General features: G+C 40.9%; 1 protein-coding gene across 9 annotated transcripts in view; it reads right to left on the reverse strand.

Annotated features, from left to right (window-relative positions):
• Nucleotides 1-21,511, reverse strand: part of ANO5 (anoctamin 5) — a 56,755-nt gene that overhangs the window by 3,864 nt on the left and 31,380 nt on the right. For all 9 annotated transcript variants that reach the window (XM_066187493.1, XM_066187491.1, XM_066187490.1 and 6 more), the window contains 13 exons: nucleotides 20,898-21,013; nucleotides 19,383-19,517; nucleotides 18,075-18,180; nucleotides 17,925-17,985; nucleotides 15,478-15,629; nucleotides 11,800-11,874; nucleotides 10,915-11,137; nucleotides 7,854-8,023; nucleotides 7,157-7,254; nucleotides 4,295-4,425; nucleotides 2,503-2,708; nucleotides 1,532-1,713; nucleotides 347-452 (listed from right to left, as the gene is read on the reverse strand). In XM_066187493.1, the coding sequence (XP_066043590.1) occupies nucleotides 347-452; nucleotides 1,532-1,713; nucleotides 2,503-2,708; nucleotides 4,295-4,425; nucleotides 7,157-7,254; nucleotides 7,854-8,023; nucleotides 10,915-11,137; nucleotides 11,800-11,874; nucleotides 15,478-15,629; nucleotides 17,925-17,985; nucleotides 18,075-18,180; nucleotides 19,383-19,517; nucleotides 20,898-21,013 (1,761 nt within the window). The remainder of the gene's footprint in view (nucleotides 1-346; nucleotides 453-1,531; nucleotides 1,714-2,502; nucleotides 2,709-4,294; nucleotides 4,426-7,156; nucleotides 7,255-7,853; nucleotides 8,024-10,914; nucleotides 11,138-11,799; nucleotides 11,875-15,477; nucleotides 15,630-17,924; nucleotides 17,986-18,074; nucleotides 18,181-19,382; nucleotides 19,518-20,897; nucleotides 21,014-21,511) is intronic.

The following is a 21,511-nucleotide window of genomic DNA, read 5'->3' on the forward strand; positions in this document are numbered from 1 at the left end:
GTGCATGAAGATTAAAACCCATCTTCTTATGCAGAAATTTTAATTCCAAACCATTAATGACTTAGAAAACCCAAGAGGAAAGTGTCAGGGCCTGAATCTCAACCATCACTTTTTAACTCCTGTTAACTTGGCAGTCTCTTCAGCCATTTTCACTGTTCCTACTCTGAGGTCAGCTCACTTAAGTTAAAAGGTCCAGTAACAGTAATCATTTAGGACATGCGTACTTGGTATTACCTAGGGAACAAATTATTTTATACTCCTAGCAATTCTATTTTCTGTAAAATCAGTAACTATCTAGAGAATCACAAGGTACCAACATCAGAAGGAAATTTTGTAGGGAGCATACCTCCATAATAATTATAAAGGCCAGTTTTGCAGCAAGAATGTGCCAGAACTGCATAGTGTGTAAGTATCTCTTCTCATGATCTGGAGGATATCGATAGTCTCTGTACCTGTTGGAATGACAGACATACAAAGGTGAAATGTTACAGTCAGCCTGGGACAGACTACAAGCTTAGTGACACTTACAAGCAAGTACAGTTGTCACTCAAGGAACGTTTTCTTGTTTCAAATGGTCTGTTTCCTTTTGCAGAAAAAGGTTGCCTCTCCCTTTGTTTCTATCCTTGTGTTTGCTTAAGCACCCTCACACACATTGCAACAGAGCAGAGGATGTGTGACATGAAATTTGGTACACAGGTTACTTGTTTTTTGGGCAATGATCAAATACTACAGGACAGGGTGATGGGATGTATCACAGGGTAATCGACACATACTGAATAAATGTGACAGGTATGAGCAGATTATGGACTGGACAGATGCAGGGTTTCATGAATGGACAGACTTCAGTGCATATTCTATACCACCAAACAAATGAGGATGTTTCCGAATGCGCTGGGGTGGTTGTTTTGGGGGTTTTTTTGTTTGTTTTGAGATTTTTTTTCATCCAATCAATACTTCTATTTTACCATTTCCAAAGTTCTTTTGCAATCCCAATTGCAATTCTAGAATCTCCAATGCTTCCACTAGCAAGAAAGGACTGTTTTTTAAACAAAAGCAGGACAGGTCTAATTTTTGGTCTGATCAAGCAACATAAGGACTGATTTTAAATACCGTATCTCATTTTCAGCTTTGGGATCTAAACATCTCCTTTATCCTGCTTTCTTGTCTACTTATTCAGCCTAAAAAATCTTTGAAAATATAGCCTGAAGTTTGCAACTTTAGGGACATAAATTTCCTTCCTCACTCAAAAATCAGTAGTGTAATTAAGTAAACAAAAAATCCAATGAAGGAAACACAAAATGCAAGTTAACAGTGAGACTCTCAGTGGTGGTTTTTTTTGAGGTGGTTGTTTTTGTTATTGGCTTGATCTCTTACCACCTCAAGCATTACCTTATCAATAGCCTAAATATTACCTCTCACACTTTAGAATGATGAGAATAACAGAATTTATTTTCTAATGGACTGCTTAGATGTGTATTGAGTTTTTTTACGGTGTATTGTATACAAAGTGATAAAATACTATTACACCAACCTGCACATGACAAAGTTTTCAGGATTCTCTTTAGGTTCATTTCTCTCAGGAAAATCTGAGATTAGAAACACTGACAAACTGTTGTTTATGTACCCAGACATTGGTGAGTCTTCATTTTCCGAATAAGCATAGTAGTAAACTAAACGAGGGATCATATCTGATGTGAATGCAACAATAAAAGCCTGAAAAGAAATCAGAAAAAGAAATAAGGAAAGTGGCATACAAAATCTGAGAGCAGATTTATAAAGGGGTTGCGGTTCTGTGACTTTGGCATTACCCAGAATCTTTTAAAAAAGGGTGAGAAGCATGATTAGGGCACTTCACCTCAGTAAAAGATGCTGACTGCATCCTCAGCACATTTTGCCTGGAAGCTTGAGATACTTAAGGTGCTGAGGTATCCTGCTACTTCAGTAGTACCTGCAAGTGGGTTTGTGCCTGAGACTCACTAAAAAGAGGATCTGTTGTGCTCTTTGTTGTGTAGTCTGCTTTACAGTATGTTTCTGATGAAATACTGGCATAGCACTTAGTTACCAATTTATAAAAAATACTTGGAGCCACTGCTCCCACAGGGGCATCCACAAGCAGAGCAGAATTCCCATAGAACAGGCCTCATAGCAACAAGGACAAAAATGCATCTGACCCACATTCATCCACCTTTCCTGCCCCCTACAGTTCCCTCTGGGAAATCAGTGTGTTTCATCAGACTAGGCTTCATACTGGCTTTTGCCATTCCAAAGGGCTGGAAAACACAGACAACTGAATGAAAGATTATGACCAATAAAATGTGGATGGGGAGCTGCACACTCTCAACACATGGACAAGCCATACCACTTAAATGGTTTGATGGTACCTTTGTAGGTTAACATGAAACAACATTGATGGAGGAGAAAAACCATCAGCTGGTTTTTAATTCTTCACATTTTGAATACATGGAAGAATCAGTGCTGATGTAGCAGAGTTAACATACTTACATTAGTGACAACAGACAGGATGGCCATCCCATTGAGGATTTCCTGCCACACTCCTATGCTGTGTGCTTTGGCAGCCACAGGCCTTCTGTACTGAGTGGTTAATTTCCAGGAGTCCACACGAATCTCCAGGATATTGTTCATCAGAGCAAGAAGGGGAGCCAGGGGAAAGGATGCCACAAAGAGAGTAATGAATCCAAACTGAATGACTGCAAGAGAAAAAACACAAAGTCTCAAAATCTGCCCTTCCAGAAGTATCCTCAGGGTGAGGGGGGTCTAGCACTAGCAGACAAACGGCAAACTTCTGCCAGGCTGCACAAGTCATCTTCAGCCCTGGCCTGAGCTAAGGGACAATCAGCCCTAGTCACAAGACTTCTCCAGTCCCTTCAGGCTGCCATTCAGCAGCACCCATAGGAGTGGGCATTTGGGTCCTGTGAAATGATGCTGCCAGCAGTGCTGGATACCAATCCTTTCAGGGTGCTCAAGTTCTCATAGGAATTGTGTGTGACTGCTGGGGAATTGGGATGTATTCATCCATCAAATTTCTCAATTGTTACCAGGCCAGTTTTGTTCTCTTGCAGTTTGTACCATCTTGTTCTTACCAACTACACACCTCACAACCTTACCTCCACCTACTTTTGATTTAATCAAAACATTCATAACAATTCTATATGCAATAGTTCCACTGGGGAGTCTTGACATCAGCTTAAGAATTATGAATAAAATATACAAGTGATCCTTTCAGTTGTTAACAAAATTAAGCATCTCAGTACAGAACGTGATAATCCTCAGCACACAGGCAATACTGCCACTATATTTCAAATAAAGGAAATAGAACATTTTATCTGGTTTAGGTAGTGGAGAAAAATAAATTCCCATACATCAGTCATTCACTCTTCCATGATTTCAGTGTTAAGTTCTTCACCTCAGACAAGCAACAAAATTCCTACTAGCTTAGTAGCCCTGGGACAATTCTGGAGCATAATCCTGATTCTGGAAGAGCAAGGACATGGCTGGCAACAGTGACTGTTCTGAGTGTTATTAGCTTCAGAAGACCACAGTCCTGTACCCAATTAAAGTGATAATACTACGCATCTCTAGAACACTTAGAATTATTTCTGCAGAAGTAAAACAACACAAAGATTCATTTTTCAACAAAAATGTATCCTTGTAATAGCCAAATATTAACTTCTTTAAAGTGTCCTTTAGATTTAGCTTGGCTTCAGTTTTGGTTTCAGTTTATCAGGTTTTGTAAACTACTGTAATAAGCTGACATGCTCTTGTAACCTTTGAAAACCCGTGTTCCCTTGCTTGTACTCCCTCTGCTGGTCTAAGGGACCGAATGGAAGCATTAAGCAGTGAAAGACTGAAGCTGAAGGGATTCTCCTCTAGCCACTTCGTAGATCTCATGTCTGCAGTACCCATCCCTACAGCACATTTGGCATTCATCCCATACTTAAAATTTCCACTGACATCAGCTTAGAATATGCTTTGGAACAAGAAAAGAACGGGCACAGAGACAGCTGGCTGCACTGAGAATAATGTTCTCCATTCAAGTGAGGAAAACAAAGTCTTTGCAGTGTTTCTGTGAAATTCACAGCAGTTCAAGATGCAAGGACAGCATTTTTTTTTTAACTGGGCTGACCTATTTAATGATTTCCAGCAGTTAATCGTCCTGTTTTGCAGATGAAAGTGGTGGCATCAACCCACAACAATTAATTGAGAAAATGTTCTTTTAAAAGTGGCAGTACAAGGTGTCCTGTCCTCAATTCCAAATGTGTAATTTTAAACTTACCCATTTCTAAATATTCATAGAACAGGCCTAAGGCTCCAAATGTCTGCAGATCATGGTCTTGCTCCCAGCGACTGTATAAATTTTCAGGATTATTTCTGGCTTTCCGACGACCCCACCAGTTACAAATCCAGCTGTATATGCAGAAAAAAGTTAACCGTGAGAGAAGCAGATCAGATTGGCTCACTAATCAGATTGTTATTAGCGTGATGCTAATAACACCAAGCTTGTGGGTTTAGTCCCTGCACAGGCCATTCACTTAAGAGCTGGACTTGATCCTTGTGGGTCCCTTCCAACTCAGAATGTTCTGTGAAGTCAGAATAACAGAATGACTAGGCTGGAAAAGACCTTCATCATCATCAAATCCAATCTATGGCCTAACACCTCAACTAAACTGTGGCACCAACTGCCACATCCAGTCTTTCCTTAAACAAATCCAGGGATGGTGACTCCAACACCTCCCCAGGCAGACCATTCCAGCACCTTATCACTCTTTGCATAAAAAACTTTTTTCTAATATCCAACCTATAATTCCCTTGGTGCAGCTTGAGACTGTGTCCTCTCCTTCTGTCAGTGCTGCCTGGAGAAAGAGACCAACCCTCACCTGATACAACCACCTTTCAGGGAGGTGGAGAGAGCGATGAGGTCATCTCTGAGTCTCCTTTTCTCCAGGCTAAACAACCCCAGCTCCCTCAGTTGTTCCTCACAGGGTTTGTGTTCCCAGCCCCTCACCAGCCTCGTGGCCTCCTCTGGATGCGCTCAAGCATCTCAAGTTCCTTCCTAAACTGAGGGGCCAGAACCAGACACAGCACTCCATGTCCTTCCTAAACTGAGGGACCAGAGCTGGACACAGGACTCGAGGTGTGGCCTCACCAGTGCCACAGGGAATACAGGGGAATAATGACGTCCCTGCTTCTGCTGGCCACACGATTCCTGACACAAGCCAGGTGCTGTTGGCCTTCTTGGCCACCTGGGCACTCTCCTGGCTCACGTCCAGCTGCTGTCACCAGTATCCCCAGGTCCCTTTCCACCTGGGCACTGTCCAGCCACACTGTCCCCGGCCTAGAGCGCTGCAGGGGGTAATTGTGGCCAAAGTGCAGGATTCTGCACTTGGACTTATTAAACTTCATCCTATTGGACTCTGCCCATCCATCCAACTGTTCCAGGTCTCCCTGCAGAGCCCTCCTACCTTCCAACAGATCAACACATGCTTCCAGCTTAGTGCTGTCTGCAAATTTACCAATGAAAGCTTCAACACCCCCATCCATGTCATCAATAAAAATATTGAGAACAGGCCCCAGCATAGATCCCTGAGGGACACCACTGGTGACTGTCCCCAGCTGGATGCAGTACCATTCCCCACCACTCTCTGTACCTGGCCATCCAGCCAGTTGTTAATTCAGCAAAGAGTGCTCCTGTCCAATCCCTGGGCTGCCAGCTTAGCCAGGAGTGTGCTGTGGGAGACAGTGCCAAAAGCCTTGCTGAACTCCAAATAAACAACATCCACAGCCCTTCTCGCATCCACCAGGCGGGTCACCTGGCCATAAAAGGAGACCACGTTGGTCAAACATGACCTACCTCTCCTAAACCCGTGCCTGCTGGGCCCGAGACCCTGGCCTTCCTGTAGGTGCTGCGTGATGACACTCAATATAAACTGTTCCATTATCTTGCTAGGTACTGAGGTCAGACTGACTGGTCTGTAATTACTGGGATCCTCCTTCCCACCCTTTTTGTGAATGGGTGTCACATTGGCCAGCTTCCAGTCCTCTGGAACTTAACCAGTGAGCCAGAACTGATTGTAAATGATGGAGAGTGGCTTTGCAAGCTCATCTGCCAGCACCCTCATCACCCTGGGGTGGATCCCATCTGGGCCCACAGATTTATGAACATCCAAGAAGCTCAGCAGTTCTCTGCCTGCCTTCTCCTGGATAACAGTGGGACCTTTCTGCTCCCTGATACCATCTACCAGCCCAGGAGGGCAGTTCTCCTGAGGACAAGCCATATTCCCACTTAAGACTGAGGCAAAGAACACATTAAGCACCTCTGCCTTCTCCTTATCTGCAGTTACTAAGTTCCCTCCCAGATCCAGTAGAGAACAAAGGCTGGTCTTACCCCTCCTTTTGCCATTAAAATATTTGTAAAAACATTTTTTATTGTCCTTTAAAAAACTTCCAAATTAAGTTCAAACTGAGCTCTGGCCTCCCTAATTTTTTTCCTACATGCCCCAGCAACCCCGCTTAAATACTTCATGAGAGACCTGACCCTCCTTCCAAAGATGACATATCCTCTTTTTATTCCTAAGTTCCTTCAAAACCTCATTGCCCATCCAGGCTGGACGTTTGCCTCATCAGCTCCTCCTTCAGCACACAGGAACAGTCCATTCCTCTGCCCTCAAGATCTCTGTTTTGAAGCATGCCCACCTTTCCTGGACTTCTTTGTTTTCCAGGGCTGCTTCCCAAAGAACTTTCTGAATAAGTCTCCTAAATAGGCCAAAGTCTGCCCTCCATAAGTCCAATGTAAAAGTCTTATGTTCCTCCTGATTTCACCAAATATTGAGAACTCTATAATTTCATGATCATTGTGCTCCAAGCAGCCTCCAACCACCACACCTCCCACCAGCCCTTCTCTATTTGCAAACAACAGGTCGAACATAGTCCCCCCCCATATCTGAGCAAGCTCTTGAATACAATGTGCTTTTATGCGCGTGGCTTTCACAAAAGAGGCTGAAAACCTTTATGAAAGAAGTACAAGTGTCCGGATTTCTGCTTAATTTACAGAATTCTTATCTTCCTGATATGGCAATCATTCCTCCCAAGAACTTCTTCTGGCTACAGAATGGGCACCTCAGCAGCAGAAAGAACTTACGGAACAATAGCCTCTTGGATATTTCCCCAGATCTGCTTGCCAGCCATGACTATGGTGAGCTGTGTCGTCAGTTCTATCAAACAGCCTGCAGGATCACACTAGTGGAGACAAACTGAGTGTTAATGGACATGAACAACGGGTATCACCCATATAAACTATATTCTACTACTGTATAAATGTAAGAAAGGAGATCTAAAAACTTGTAAGGACAATACTTCACTTCCACATGGACTGCCAGCTAAGCCAGTCTCTCAGGAAGGCTGTTACAGAAGGGCTTTGAGTGTTTCAAGTGTGAGACAAAACAGACACCAAAACATAACAACCATATGAAGACAACAGAGTAATTCAGAGATGCTTCAGCAGGACCTGCATGCAGCACACACCCCTCAAAGGCTCAATCTTTTGCACTCAGTGAGCTCTCAGCACCAGATTCTTTTTAAGACCAATGGTGAGACCCACTGGTATTTCAGGAGAACTGGGACCAAGAAAAGCTTCATGATTTTTCACTCTTGTGACTGACAGATTTTTACTGCAGGTGTTTTCCTGACTAGCAACAGCAGAAGAGTCACTGGAAGCCTCAGCATCAATCTCAGGTGAGTCAGCTGAGGTCCAGCTCAGCTCAGACCAAGCCTGCAGTTGGAAATTCACAGCTGTGGGAGCTGAAGGGAACAATCCACCTGAATTGAGAAAATCTTACCTCTTCATTTCGCCAGCGATTAAACATGTATGTGTAGGCACCTGGGTAACCAACAAACTTCCCTTTGAAGAAGGCCACGTAGAAGCAGGATGAATAGTAGTTGACAAACTGGAACAAAAACATTTTCATAGTGAGCCTGTTCTCATACTCCATATGCGTTCTGGGGATCTCTGTGAAACCAGAAAACAATAATTTTATGTTCCTTTTTTTCCTTTAAAGGGATACAGATTCACAAATATTCATCATGCACAGTGACCTCAAAGGAAAAAAAAAAGGAAAAGAAGAACACCTACAAACATTCCAGCATATGGAGTTCCTGCTCTCAGACACCCTATCTTTACTTTACAATGCAAGGTTTGATTCAGGCAGGCAAAGGAAATTCATATTTAAAACTTCTATAAAATTTAATTTCCCCTTCTTTGTCCTGTCCATTAGCACTTGTCTGTCCCCATATGTTAGGGGATTTTAGGAGATCTGAGATGAATCTCGAACAGTAACTAGAAAGATCTCCTGTAGTATGAAGATTTCACTGTTGGCAACACACAATTCTTCTTTTTCTTTGTGGTACAGAAGAATGTTACAATATTTTTCCCCCCAATATACTGTTTGTGCATATCATTAAAATCAGCTGAAACTGCATGGCCCGTGTGTCTCCGAAAGATGAGGCTCATAAAGGGCAGAAGAATGGGGGAGAGTATGGGCATCTTGGAGCTACTCAACATCACCAAACCTTTGCTGAGGATTTTGCTCCCTTTTGCTGCTCATTGTCTATCACAATTATATTTTTAAAGGCAGCAGGAAGCCCTAAGCATATCATTGTCAGATGTCCTGTTAAATGATAACATACACCCAATTCAAGTTGGGAAGTAGCATAAGAAAATACACTGCAAACATTCAAGTCCCTCTGAACTGGTCAGGACTCGGCAGACATGCTGAACTCATCTGCCTATAATTGAGTAATCTGATGTTTCCAAGCTTTAGTGTAAGTCTGCATGCCAGAAGAACATGAGGTATTTACTGGGAAGCAGACATCAGGGTGTAGGACAGAGGAGGCAGCACTCAGGTGAGGCTGTCTGCCTAGCCTGCAGGTACCCAAAATATTTTTATTTTCCGTGAGCTCTTAAAATATTGATGTGAGGCACACAACTTTTAGAGCACCAGAAGTAGGTTGTACCTGCTTGTCTGAACACCAGATCTGGCCTAACCATTTCAAGGAGTTCAAGAGTGAATAAAGTCTGGGCAGACACTCCTGACAGCCTGGGCCAGGCACAGCCACCTCGGCCACCTGAGGAGGGCAGCAGTCCCCCCACACCAGGGAACTGTTAGGTCACCCTGTAACCCACAGCCCCAGGTAGTGCTGCCACTTGAGAAATCAATCATCAACACTTGCAAATCGGCAAAATAACACTGCTGAGCCTTCATGCTTATAATTCTTGCTCCTCAGGAAAGAAATATTTTTAAAAATTACGATTTTCTGTTTGTTTCTGCATTTTTTAGGGGCAATTTTAGTTACTACTTGTTCTGTTTCAGTTTGGTCTGATTTTGCCAAGAGGGATAAGCAATACAGATCAGAGAGATGGTCCATGATAAATCAAAATAAACCAAATGCAACATCCCTTTAAGCTTCTGCAAGGAACACCTTTCAACTCTTGACTTGACTTGCAAGATCTCACAAAAAAAAGATCAACCAACTGTTTTTATAACAACTGTTTTTATGTTTTTATGTACAAACTGCAAGTACCTAATATTTTCAGCTCCCCTCCCCAAGCTGAATATATTCTGCCATTATCTCTTTCTATAAAACACTAACAGGGACTTCTATCTCTAAATCATTAAAGACAAATAAAATGAAGTAATTTTAAAAAAAAAATATGTAAGAAGGGCTTTTAGGAATGACATTTCCAGCAAGCAGGCAGAAGTCAAACATAAAATACACTACAAAAGTAGTCACTCTTTCTGGGCCTCCAGCTCTGGAGCCAGGGTACTGCTATCAATGGCTACTGCCACAATAACACATCTTGGGCACAGCTTTTCATCCTGCTCAACCTCTGCCTTCCATCTTTGTAACTCCAAATCTGTACAGACAGAACTAAAGGAAACAACACTGGAAAAAAAATGGAAAATGTACTATCCCATCCCATCTTCTGCCCCAGACTAAGAGTGATGAATATTTAGTCTTTTTTTCTTGTAAAGATAGCTGTGATTTATTTTTTCAAATATATTTACAGGATTTCTAATTGCAATACTGCTAGATCAAGACATCTGATCTAGCTTTGGTGACTCAAGATGATTTTCAACTATGTTCAGGTCTGTGATTGTCTCTCTAGACTATTTCTAATATAAACAAGCATTACATGAGGAGAAACCTGGCTATGAGTTTCTAACTCATAACATTGCATTTCCAACACCCAAGCAAATGATTCTATGTAAGGAAGAGTTTCAGTTTACCTCTGAAGGTATAAGGAAGACAAGTTAGAAAGTTCTGTGCCCTTCTTACCATGGTTGGCTCAGTGCCAGCACAGAGGCACCTACTGAATCTTTGGAATGTTTCTCAAAACCTGTGGCTGCTTCTATTGGGCAGCAAGCCAAAAGCCCTCCAAAACAGTAAGTACTTAAGAAGCACAGAGGTGCTCAGGGCTTTTTAGGGTGTCTTAGCCAGGTATAATGGGCTTTCCTACACCTGCACATGGCTTTTGCTTTTGTTTTTGTATCGTTTGTTATCTTCTCATTTATTAAAACCTTTTGGTTTACAAAACACACCCAAGAAGCCGTCTCACAATTATTAAGCCAATTCTGAGAAGTGCTAGACACCCTTAGAGATTGATACATCTTCCTGGGGCTCAAAACACTCTGGCCTCATGTAAGATTGTATCATATGAGAGCTACTGAAATACAGGGAGAATTTTCAGTCTGGCCCGTGGATACACCTGAGTCAGTAGCTTGCAGCAATGACAGCTACAGAGCTCCCACTGTGCCTGAGTGGAGAACAACAGCACAGAACACCTCGATGGTGTTCAGTGGGATCTTCCATGATCCCTTCCAAGTTTTGCCCTCTGCTTACCCATATCAGTAATCCAGATGGCTATTCTCTCGTAGAAGAAGTTGAGGATCATGATGATGACGAAGTTGAGGCAGGAGGCAGTGACTGAGGTGGCCAGCTGGGGGGTGAGCAGGCCGCTGATGGGCTGCAGGGTCTGCGTGTTCTCCATGAGGCTGGCGAAGGCCGCGTACACGGCCAGGCGGTACACGATCACAGCAATCATGCTGGCTATGATCAAGGACACCTGAGCACAGAAGGGACATTTGAAACAAACCTGCAGCTTAAGACAGCTGTACACTATAGCTATATGCACGCAGCTTTAAGAACAAGATGTAAAGCATCACCCTTTATTTTTTTTAAATTTTATTCTTTGTGGGTATGAATGCAGCAGCACCGAAATGCAAAGTGCACAGGCAAAATGCTTTGTTATATTATATACATTAAAATGAACAAAATGGTTCTGTTAACGTAAGAAAAGCCAACACTCTAACACCAATATCTGAGAAGGTGCAGAAGAGTATAGACAGGAGATGGAAAGGACAAGTTCGATTAAACTGTCGGCTCTGAAACTCACTCTGCATTCATGTTGTGAATTCTCTTTTTTGTCTGCCTTTACTACAATTTTTTCGGTATGTCTGTTAACATCAAATAAGTTAAAGAGAAAGTTATCCCCATGCTAAAATGTCCAATCAAATTACTAATTAATGACAGATTTCCAGGGCCTTTTTTAAAAAAGAAAAAATTATCAGAATTGAAGTGCACTTTAAATTACAGCATGAAATCTGCAGAGCAGTAACAAAAGCATGCGTTAGCATCATGATTAAAACCAACTTGTGTTAATATGGTGATTAGTAATGATCAGCATCTCTGATACGTGTTAAAATGATGATTCAAAAAGATGCTCACCCAGAACAGCACTGTGGCTCCTGAGATGCAGAATCGCACAGCCTGGCTGGTTAAAGGCAAATAAGGCTCCATCTCCTGAAACAGTCAAGTACAGCACAGTTCATGTTATTCTCACATTTTTAACTCCAACATCCAGCAGCACACAGAGCTCTCACCAGCTGTGTGAACAGTGCTCATGTCCAAGGGAAACCATCCAGAACCCTGCCCCTCTCAAATGGCAGCCAGGACAGCACTTTGAGTGTGCTGGGGGTCAAGGGGGAGAGGGCAGGGCAAAAAGATCAGGACAGAAGTGGCCATAAAACTGCTGCAAGTAAAGACAGTACCTGGAAAGAATGGTTCAACTTTTGCAAAATCAATCAGTAGCTAAAGGAAAAAGACCAACTTCCTGAGACGAGCAGGCCACAACTATTACTGTAACACTAGGTGAGCTGTCAAACAGGTCTGAGTCCACAACTGGACTCAAGTTTTATAAATTCTTCATGCTGAGACCCTTAAAACCTGTAATTTGGATATGCCAGTCAGAGAGTGCCTTTCTCCACCCCTTCAATTTTATTTGTTTTTTGAGTTGAAGAAATGGCTATGAATCTAGCTGCCAAGCTCGCTGCAGCACCAGGCAACTGGGTCTTAGCCATGCCAGTACCCCCAGACAACACATGAACAATTTTCAATGCTCGTGTAAAGTTTCTGCAACCAATTGTAGTTCCTAAAATAACAGAGTAGATGTTTTACAAAAGAATCTTCTCTTTAAGAACTAATGCTAATGGAAGAAGATCTAGTGAAAAACAACTTAAGTTTGGTAAATCTGTGGTCAAGGCACTGTAGAATGCTTATACTCCTCTTGAGCAAAGTGGCACTGAGTACTACAGATAGCTGCAATGCCAAACATAATATAGGCAGTAATGTGCAATGACAGAGCCTAAGTTTGAATAAAATGCTTCAATATTTATGTACATTAGAATTCTATTGTGATTAGCTAACCCAGATTTTAGTTGTGATCTAGTTAGACAGTTTAGCACCAAGAACAAGTGTTGTAATTCTCTAGGGGAATGGTTTCTTCCTTCTGACCCCCTGGAGTTTCCTTACCACATAGAATGACCCTTCCTTCCTTCTCTGACCTTATTGGCTGTGGTCTAACTATCTTTTCCCTGAGCGAGGGGCTATATAGTGCTTTGCATTTCCTTGTTCTTTCTCTTTTCCCCCTGGAATTTCGAAGAATAAATGCCTGAGACAAAGCTCCTGGGGAAAGGGCCTCTTCTGATATCTTTATCTCGTCCTTGGTAAAAATTCCCTCCAAAGCCTCCTAATAACTGAGTAATCTCAAGCCCCCGGAGGCGGGCAGGGGGTATTTTTACAAACAAGTATGTTAATGACAACTTCAAGATCAGCAATTTTGGTTTCAGTGCACTTATAACTTTGAATCATGAACAATGATGAAATAATTTTCTGCATGAAGCAAAACCAGCTGTGGGACTCAAGAATGTCATTGTCATGTACCCACATAACCTTACTGGTTAATGCAGAATATTTGAAAGCACTGGCCTTTCACGTGTTCAGTACTGCATGTGCTCCAATAGAACAAAATTACACTATTACCTGTACAGGTTAGCCTATAATTGGGTAGTGATAAGGATCACTGATAAACCCTGCTGCAAAAAAGCTTCTGAAAAACCACTGAGACATAAATTGAAGTGTCATAAAATAAAGGCTTGTCTAGTCATTCAATTTTTAGGGCAATTGTTAATGCATACTTAGAAAGTACAGAGGAGTGCAGTATCTCACACTGAGATAAGAGAAGTATTGCAGTCCATTTCTACTTCCTAAATGAAGTTCTCACCTAAGGGATCTGGATTAATTTAGAGAGAGAACAACCTTCTTACTCAGGACAGCTATACAAGGACACCTAAGCCTTTGGCTGTGCTCTGCTCCAGCTGATTCTCCTCACCAGGCTGCAAGCTTTGGTTCATGCTGGACACAAGCACTGCTGTAACCCATTACTGCCCTGTCCCAACACCATCATCCTCTCACAGAGCACACAAGGGCCAGCACATCCAGCTGGACAGAGGTCCCCTGCTCCTTCCCTTAGCTACAGCACAAACAGGGCAGTCTAGCAGGGTTTGGGCCCTGGGCAGCCATGGAACAGGGTGTGGGGTTTTTAGCTTCTTTTCTTCTGTTAGAGCCAGGACTAAATGCTTGAGAGATGGAGTTTGTGTTCAGACTCATATGTTTGTTAATTCTTATCTATGTTACAGTCTCACAAACTGAGAGTTCTAGCTAACAAGGGGAAAAATGGTTCTAACTCTTTCTAAGGTCTTTAAAGCACAAATTGTCCAATTATAAAATGACACCTAGATTATTTTTACTTTTAACCCAATAACCAATCACCACCGGCCTGCAATGCGGATTTTTCTACCCAATCACAAAACACCACCCAGACCCATGAAGAAGAAGGTGAAAAAGAAGAACTTAGCCTACACCCTAAAACCTCCATCTTGCTTTATATATATATTACTATATACTAAAATCTTAAACTCTAAGTTTTCCACCATGTGATATTACACACTTCTATTCAAACTCCACACCCATAATCCCAGTTCTATCATTCAATTTCGGAAGCCTTTTCCAAGGCCTCAGGTGAAATGCAGTGTTTTCTTGGGGGTCAGCGCCTGTCAGCACAGAAAGTGTAAAATTCTCAGTGACCAGGATCCCAGCAAGGTGGGGGGCTGAGCCTGAGCATACACAGGGCTGCAAAACAGCAAATAACACACAACTGGCAGGCATGTGTTTACAATGAGTAGAGCTAACTAATGAAAATTGATTTACCTGAACCTGTTTTCCTAAACATGCAGAAATTAATGCTACATCAGAGCATTCTTGAACACAGTGCACTGTTATCAAAGAGCTCTGTGCAAGGTGCACTAGTTACAACAGCAGAATTAATGCAGCAAATGCGGAAGGGGAAAAACTCTGACTAGGGAGAAATAAGATCAGTATATGTATTTCCTAATGATTAAGGAGACAAGCCCTGAAAGACAGGGCTAGTGTTTATAGAAAAAAGACTTCCCACATTCTGCCTAAGCTTCTATTTCTTTTCTGAAGACTGTGTTAGCTAAGTATACTCAGGACTAGTAACAATAAGCTATTTATATGCAATTCTATGAAAGGGAAAAGATGATCTAAAAATACATCAAATGGGTGTGGCAGATGTTGTGCTGGAATGCAACCAGCTGACCCCAGAATTTGTCAAATAACTACAACCTAAAATAAATTTAAATGAAAACAATTAATTCCTAGTACCTATATAGAGTGTTTAAGAGTTAAGTAGGCTCGCTAATTGTATCGCAATTACATTTCAGAGAAAGGACTTTGACAACTTTCATCCCACTGGTGTTCCCCAAATAAAGTGGTTGTGTATCAGAAGCAAAACCACAGCTAGACCAGCTTATCACTTTTAGATCATGGCGACTGCTTCTTCGTATGTTGTGTGGGGAAAAGAAAGAGTGGTTTCAAAGGTATGAAAATTTCAGAGACTGCTACCCTGAATTGTGAAACATGCTGTAAAAATGGGTAAAAGCCATAAACTTTGCCCTTAGTTTCCTGATTTAATGTCTCAATTTTCATGTTACAAAATTTTCAGCATACAACTGAATTTGCACACACATCAAAGCAGCATGTTCATACCTGAGTTATAGGATTCCTCTTCTTTTGGGTACATTTTGCTTCATACTCAGGCCTCAGCTGGAGCTGTTGCTGTTCCTCTTCAAAATCAACCAAATCCCATTCATATTTCAGTCTTGCTTGCCGCCTCTTCCAAAATTCCAAGAAAAGTGTAACTACAATTTGCAAATGTTAAAACAGAGTCAAAGGAGACGAGAACAAGTTCATGAACCAAGTTAAACATCTGAGCTGGCTTCTTTTCTGTGGTTTATTATTTATTCCTACAGTGTGACTCACTAATTTTTACTGACTGCCTACTATAGTTCACAGATAAGATCACAATATGGATCCAGTGATTTATTAGCTAACTGAATTCCAAAGTGGACGACAAGAAAGATGCCAAGACAAGATACAGGTATTTCCATGGTTATGGTGACCATATTCAATTAACTACTCTGTGTATGCAAAAAGCAACATGTAATTCAGAAAAGAACCTGATAATTCAACAAATTGCTGTGTATAAAACTATAACACATAAATAACTATTACAACAAATAAGCAGAACAGCTTTCAAGTAATATTTTCAAACATTTCTATTGCTTTTTGATGCTTATTTGATACCATGGTGTCCTAGGGTGACTTTATGAGGCTGAATGGTGTCTCCATTCATCTGTTTAGCCCAGAAAGAAGTTTTGTGCCTTTGAAATTAGATCTGAGAGCGGAAGGGGAGAAAAGGAGAAGCGGTGGAATTTCTGAGGCAGCTGGACTGAAACACACAGAGATAAGAGCTTCAGCATTCTCTCTCTCTCTCTCATGGACTGTGTTGTCCGCAGCACGGACAGACAGCAGGACAGAGCTCTCCTTTGCTTTTAGTTAGTTTTTTTAGCTAGCTGAGGCAGAGAAGTTCCCTGGACTGTGGCTTTTCTTTTTCCTGGAACTGTTCAAAACCTGCTCTGGACCAAAAACCCAGAAGAGCACTGGGAGCTCACACTAGCAGCCCACCGGGGCCCCAGGATGGCATTTTCCAGCCCTAGAGGGACTGATGAGACACTGAGAGAGCTCAGCTACGCCATGGCAAGGACTATGTCAATTTGCCATCTCTTCAGAACAACAAGAGGTTCCATTATTTAATATTATTCATTTTCTATGCTTGTGAGTACTTTGCTTGTTAAATAAACAGGTTTTTTTCCACTTTTCTACAAGAAGATTTATGCCTCCCGAACTAGTGGGAAGAGGGGCCAATTGAATTTGTTTTCTAGAGGGATCCCTTCAGAGGTTTTCTCCCAAATTTGCACTAAACCAGGACATATGGTCATTTTAAAGACAATGAACGCCAGATGATTTTCATATGATCAAGAGCTGGGCTGGCCAAGAATTTTTTAAGACACTAGAAAGAACTGATTTCATATATAAACAACTATAAAATGAGTAATACCATATAACATTTTAAGAGCCCTTTACAAACTACTTTAAAATGTAAACATTTTGTAATCTGATTGTTCTTATTCAATCTGGGGAAGTTTTATGGTTTAGACAAACACAGGAAAGCTTATCTTCTGCAGTTCTAAACTCTTTGGCTGGTGCTTCCTGAATGACTAATCCATGCCACGCAAATGCTAGTACTTAGAAACCAAGAAAAGTTTAGTAAAACATCCACAGAACAAAGAATTTATTAGATTTAAAGAAGTAATTCTATATGAAAGAAGTGAGTGGATAGATCCTCTGATAAAAAATACACAGGTTTTCTATTAGCACACCACAACCTTTGTGAGTTAATGAAGTATCTATATACAAGTTGAAGACTTAGTGATGACATTTCATACAAACAATATAAAACAAGAGAATTGCATTTAAGGAAATAAGAAACAATAACTATGCTATCCTGAATTTATAAACCTTCATAGAGTTGAAGAAAAGAACATGTATTCAACACAGTTTCTTAAAAGTCTGAAGAAGTATCACTGGTGTGAAACTGTGATTACAGAGGCCAGAAATCCACCTATTTCTACATCATCAAAACGTACAATGCCTCAGGTTCACTGAAGCAGAATTTTCTCATCCCAAAAGTACAGCTAATATATGATGGGCCACTATCCATCCCGTAAAAGGAGACATAGCTCCCCACTCTCCCACTGGGACACTGATGATGTGCAGGGCTGAGCAGAGAGGACTCTTACATGGGCTGCATGAGGTTGGACCCCTCTGATTACTAAGGAAATAATCAAATGTTAGCATTTAAGAGTACACAATGCTTATGATATTCTTATGGTATCCTAGATGCCTGCTTGAGTTTTTTTAAGTCTTAATTCTTCTGTAACTTTAAATTATTTTTCACTCGTTCATCACTCCTGCATCTGAGGCAGGATACTAAGGTGGAGCCATCATTTCCCTTCTTCCCACTTCCAGTGTCCCTCAGCAGCTCAGCCAAGATCTCCTTAATGCTGGACATAAAACTTATCAAATGTACTCACCCCATATACCCATGAAAATGGCAAAAAAGAGAGTTGCCACGTTGTCAAACAAATGGGAATACTGCAACAGAATACCGAGGAACAGGTTAGTGCCAAGGCAGTTTTCAGGATGAACAGAAAAGCCAAGTGGCTGCAGAGGCAGACCCAGACCTGTGAGGACTCGCAGGTGGTGTTCAGTCTCCAGTATTCACAGTCTCGGTCACAAAGTGGGCACATGATGATCTCTCCTCCAATTGAAGGGTCACAAATTTCTTTGCTACGGAGGAAAAGACTGTAAAGTATCTGTTTCCACAGCATCCTAAAAGCTGCTATATGAAATTTATTTTTAAAATAAATAGGAGCTTCATTTGTCCAAAGCTCAAGATTTGCAGCTTCACAGCGAAGATGCCACATCTTGTCACATTCACTGGTGTTAACCAGAGGCTGGTCAGGGCAAGACAAGAAGGAAGCAGCTGCTACAAGGAGTAGAATTAACAATTCCCTCAGTATGGGCTTTTCAGCTCTATCAGCAACGAACCAGGAGTCTGTACTGCACACACACTGCTCTCAGGCAAGATATAAACTCTGTTATTTTTCATCAGGTTAGCAATGTCATCAAAACACCTTCTCTAAAAGCAGAGAGACCACTTCAGCTTTGATAACCGCAGTAAAATTTGCAACTTCAATTCAATGACAGTGGGTAAAATTTAGAATCCTATGATAGTCCTTCGGTATCCAGAGAAATCTCAATGTGTAACAGTATTCTCAGATTAATTCCTAACTTAGCTAAAATACAGGTCTCAAAATTACATTATTCAACAGAATAGATGAGAATTTTAACTTGATTAGTCATCGTTTATGGTTAAAACTCAAAATTTTATGGAAGCCTTCTTACAGAAAACAGTGAGCAATGAAAATTCACTCTTTTCCTCTCCCCACCCCCAATCCCTGAATACAATAAATCTTTGGACTTCTGATAAAACAAATTCTATGCTTATTTAAAAAATAACCACCAAACTGTGGCTTCTAAGATGCTAGATCCCTTTTTGATGGAAGAACATTGCTGATCTATTTTACTTATGCTTTTGGTTAGTACCAATGATGACCTACACAGAAAGGTCAGACTGCTCTGCAAGACAGATTAAATAGAGGAGCTTAATAAACACTTAAACAATTTCGAGAGATCTAATGGATACTCTTAGGATTTCATATATTGCAGCTTCTCCAATACAGAAAGCTATGGCCAACAAAATATTGCTTTTTACCTAAAGTTCAGTCTTACTAACTGATAGTCACAAGTTCTGCATTAGTGATCCACCACCTTTTCAGTCAATAAAGACTGCTAAGGAAAAATTCGTCTGCTTTGACAAGCTTTAAAAACTTGCTGCCAGTTGACAATAAGAATAAAATCTTTCTTGCAAAAATAAAGTTTTCACATTGCTTAGCTTTTGCCCAGGAGATATTCAACGTTATGCTTACCTGCTCATATTTTCATCCATTGTAAACAAGCCATAAAGAAAACAGATTAGGCCAACAACTGCTGCAAGGAATAACATCTCGGTGTAAAATCCTAGCCAGGCAAAATAGATTCCAATCTTCTCACCATAGTACTTTCTGAATACAAAAAAACCCCAAAAACAAAAAACCAGCAATTAACAGGAACACAAAGCAAAATTTAAAACTAGAGCAAATAGAGCAAAATAGCAAATAGAGTAAAAAGAGTAGTAGAGCAAACTGGCCAGAGTAAAAGTGAAACACTTGGCAAAATTCTCTTCTAACGGAAGAGTAAATGCATTGAAGTACTCTGGAAAATGAGGTCTGAAGCTGCCCATGAGAAGTTACTCAAGCTGCATGAACAAGGTGAATGATCAGGATATATGGTCTCTTTTATCCCTTTCTTCCTCCTAGCATAAACTAACACTAAAATCACTCTTTTCTCTTTTCTACAGGATAGTGTAAGTGAAGATTTACTTTCTGATTTTTCTAAGAAGTCACACAAATGAAACAGCACAACAGTTCTGATTGTGTGGTTAAAACAAATAGGTAATCCACAGAGATACAACCAACCACTTGTGCCACAAACAAGGAACTGGCCCCTGTGAACAAAGCAACATTCTATTGTACCACATCAGCTGAATCAAAGAGATCTTGAGTTTAAATTTGGGGTTAGAATTAAGAATCAAGTTTCCAAACTGATTTTATCAGTATTTTTTCAAGTCTGCGTTGAAATTTCAACATTTCAAATAAATCTTTAACATTGTTTTGTGAAGATTGGTTAAAAATCTGAGATACATTATATATATTTATGTTTCTTTACAGCTGAATTATCTGTAATATACTTGACCCCCGAAGGACTGGCTAGGTGGAACGAGGCTTAATTTGCATAATGGTTTCATGTTTGCCTTTGTTTGCTAAATTTAGCGCAGTGTTTACTCTTTTTTTTTTTTCCCAATGTGAGAGAGGATCAGGAGAAATACAAAGCAGGCTTAAATCTTAAAGGGTACAAAGATAGATTTATTAACATACACTAATGGAAAAGAATGAGAATCAAAATGAAACTTTTAAAACACTCCTTCTCCCCCCACAAGTGTTCACTTTCATACTAATAACATAAAGAGACAAAACTTAGAACTTTTAGTCATTGACTAGGTATAAAGTACTTTTTTATTAGTTCATTTGGAGAGAGAAGATCCATTGGAGAAGATGAGAAAACTTCTCATCTATCAACTTCAAAACCAATCACTAATTATGTTTTTTACTATCTGTAATAAACTAACACAATTTGAGATAAAAGCATTTTTCCACTTCTCAGAAGAAAGATGTGTCATGTCCTCCCAGGACACAGTGCCCAGTTAATACCCAGTTCTCACCAGATCTTTAAAGTGGCAAAGATTTCCTAGCAGGAGCAAGTTACAAATGGATATAGACTGCATTACAGTGAAAAGCAAGGAAGCACAACAAGCCCCAGGCAGTTGAGGGGGTTATTTATTTCACCTGATCAGGTCCAAGGGCTGCTCCTTGTAGAAGCGCAGGAAGCGTGCCCACTCCATGTAGAGAGTGTACCTCTCACTGTCACAGTTTGGGTCACTGGCCTTCTTCCAGTACTGGCACTGTGAGCAAATCAGAGTAACGGGAAAACACCTCATTGACAGGTTCAAATACTACATTGAAAGAGACAAACAGGAATCATGATGATGTCTAGAGGGGGGAAAATCACGCCCTAAATTCTAGCTTTCGTGTTTTTCACATTCTGTGCTGCCTAGGGGTGCAGTTCTGAGCCTACTATTAGTGTTAGCAAGTTATTAACTGTTAGTATTAAGTGTTGGTAAGCTCTCTTCACAGAGTAGGGAGACAAATCCTTTTCCTGCTTGAGACCAAGGACAACCATTACAAGTTTTCAGGCCCAAAAGCATAAACAAGGGTGGGCTGAAGAGAGAAAACAAGAAGGATGGGATTTCATAATCTGAAACTATAATTGGACAATTAAACTCTAATATGCAAATGGACCAAAACTTATAAAAGTGTGAGACCTCGTGACCAGTTGCCCATTTTGTTACCATTTTGGGCCCACCTTGGGTGTAGCCCTGATCAGGCCCTGTCCTGTCCAA

Source organism: Chamaea fasciata, unplaced genomic scaffold (assembly GCF_029207755.1).
Source record: "Chamaea fasciata isolate MVZ Bird 193981 ecotype frontalis unplaced genomic scaffold, bChaFas1.0.hap1 SCAF_7, whole genome shotgun sequence".
Lineage (NCBI taxonomy): Eukaryota > Metazoa > Chordata > Aves > Passeriformes > Sylviidae > Chamaea > Chamaea fasciata.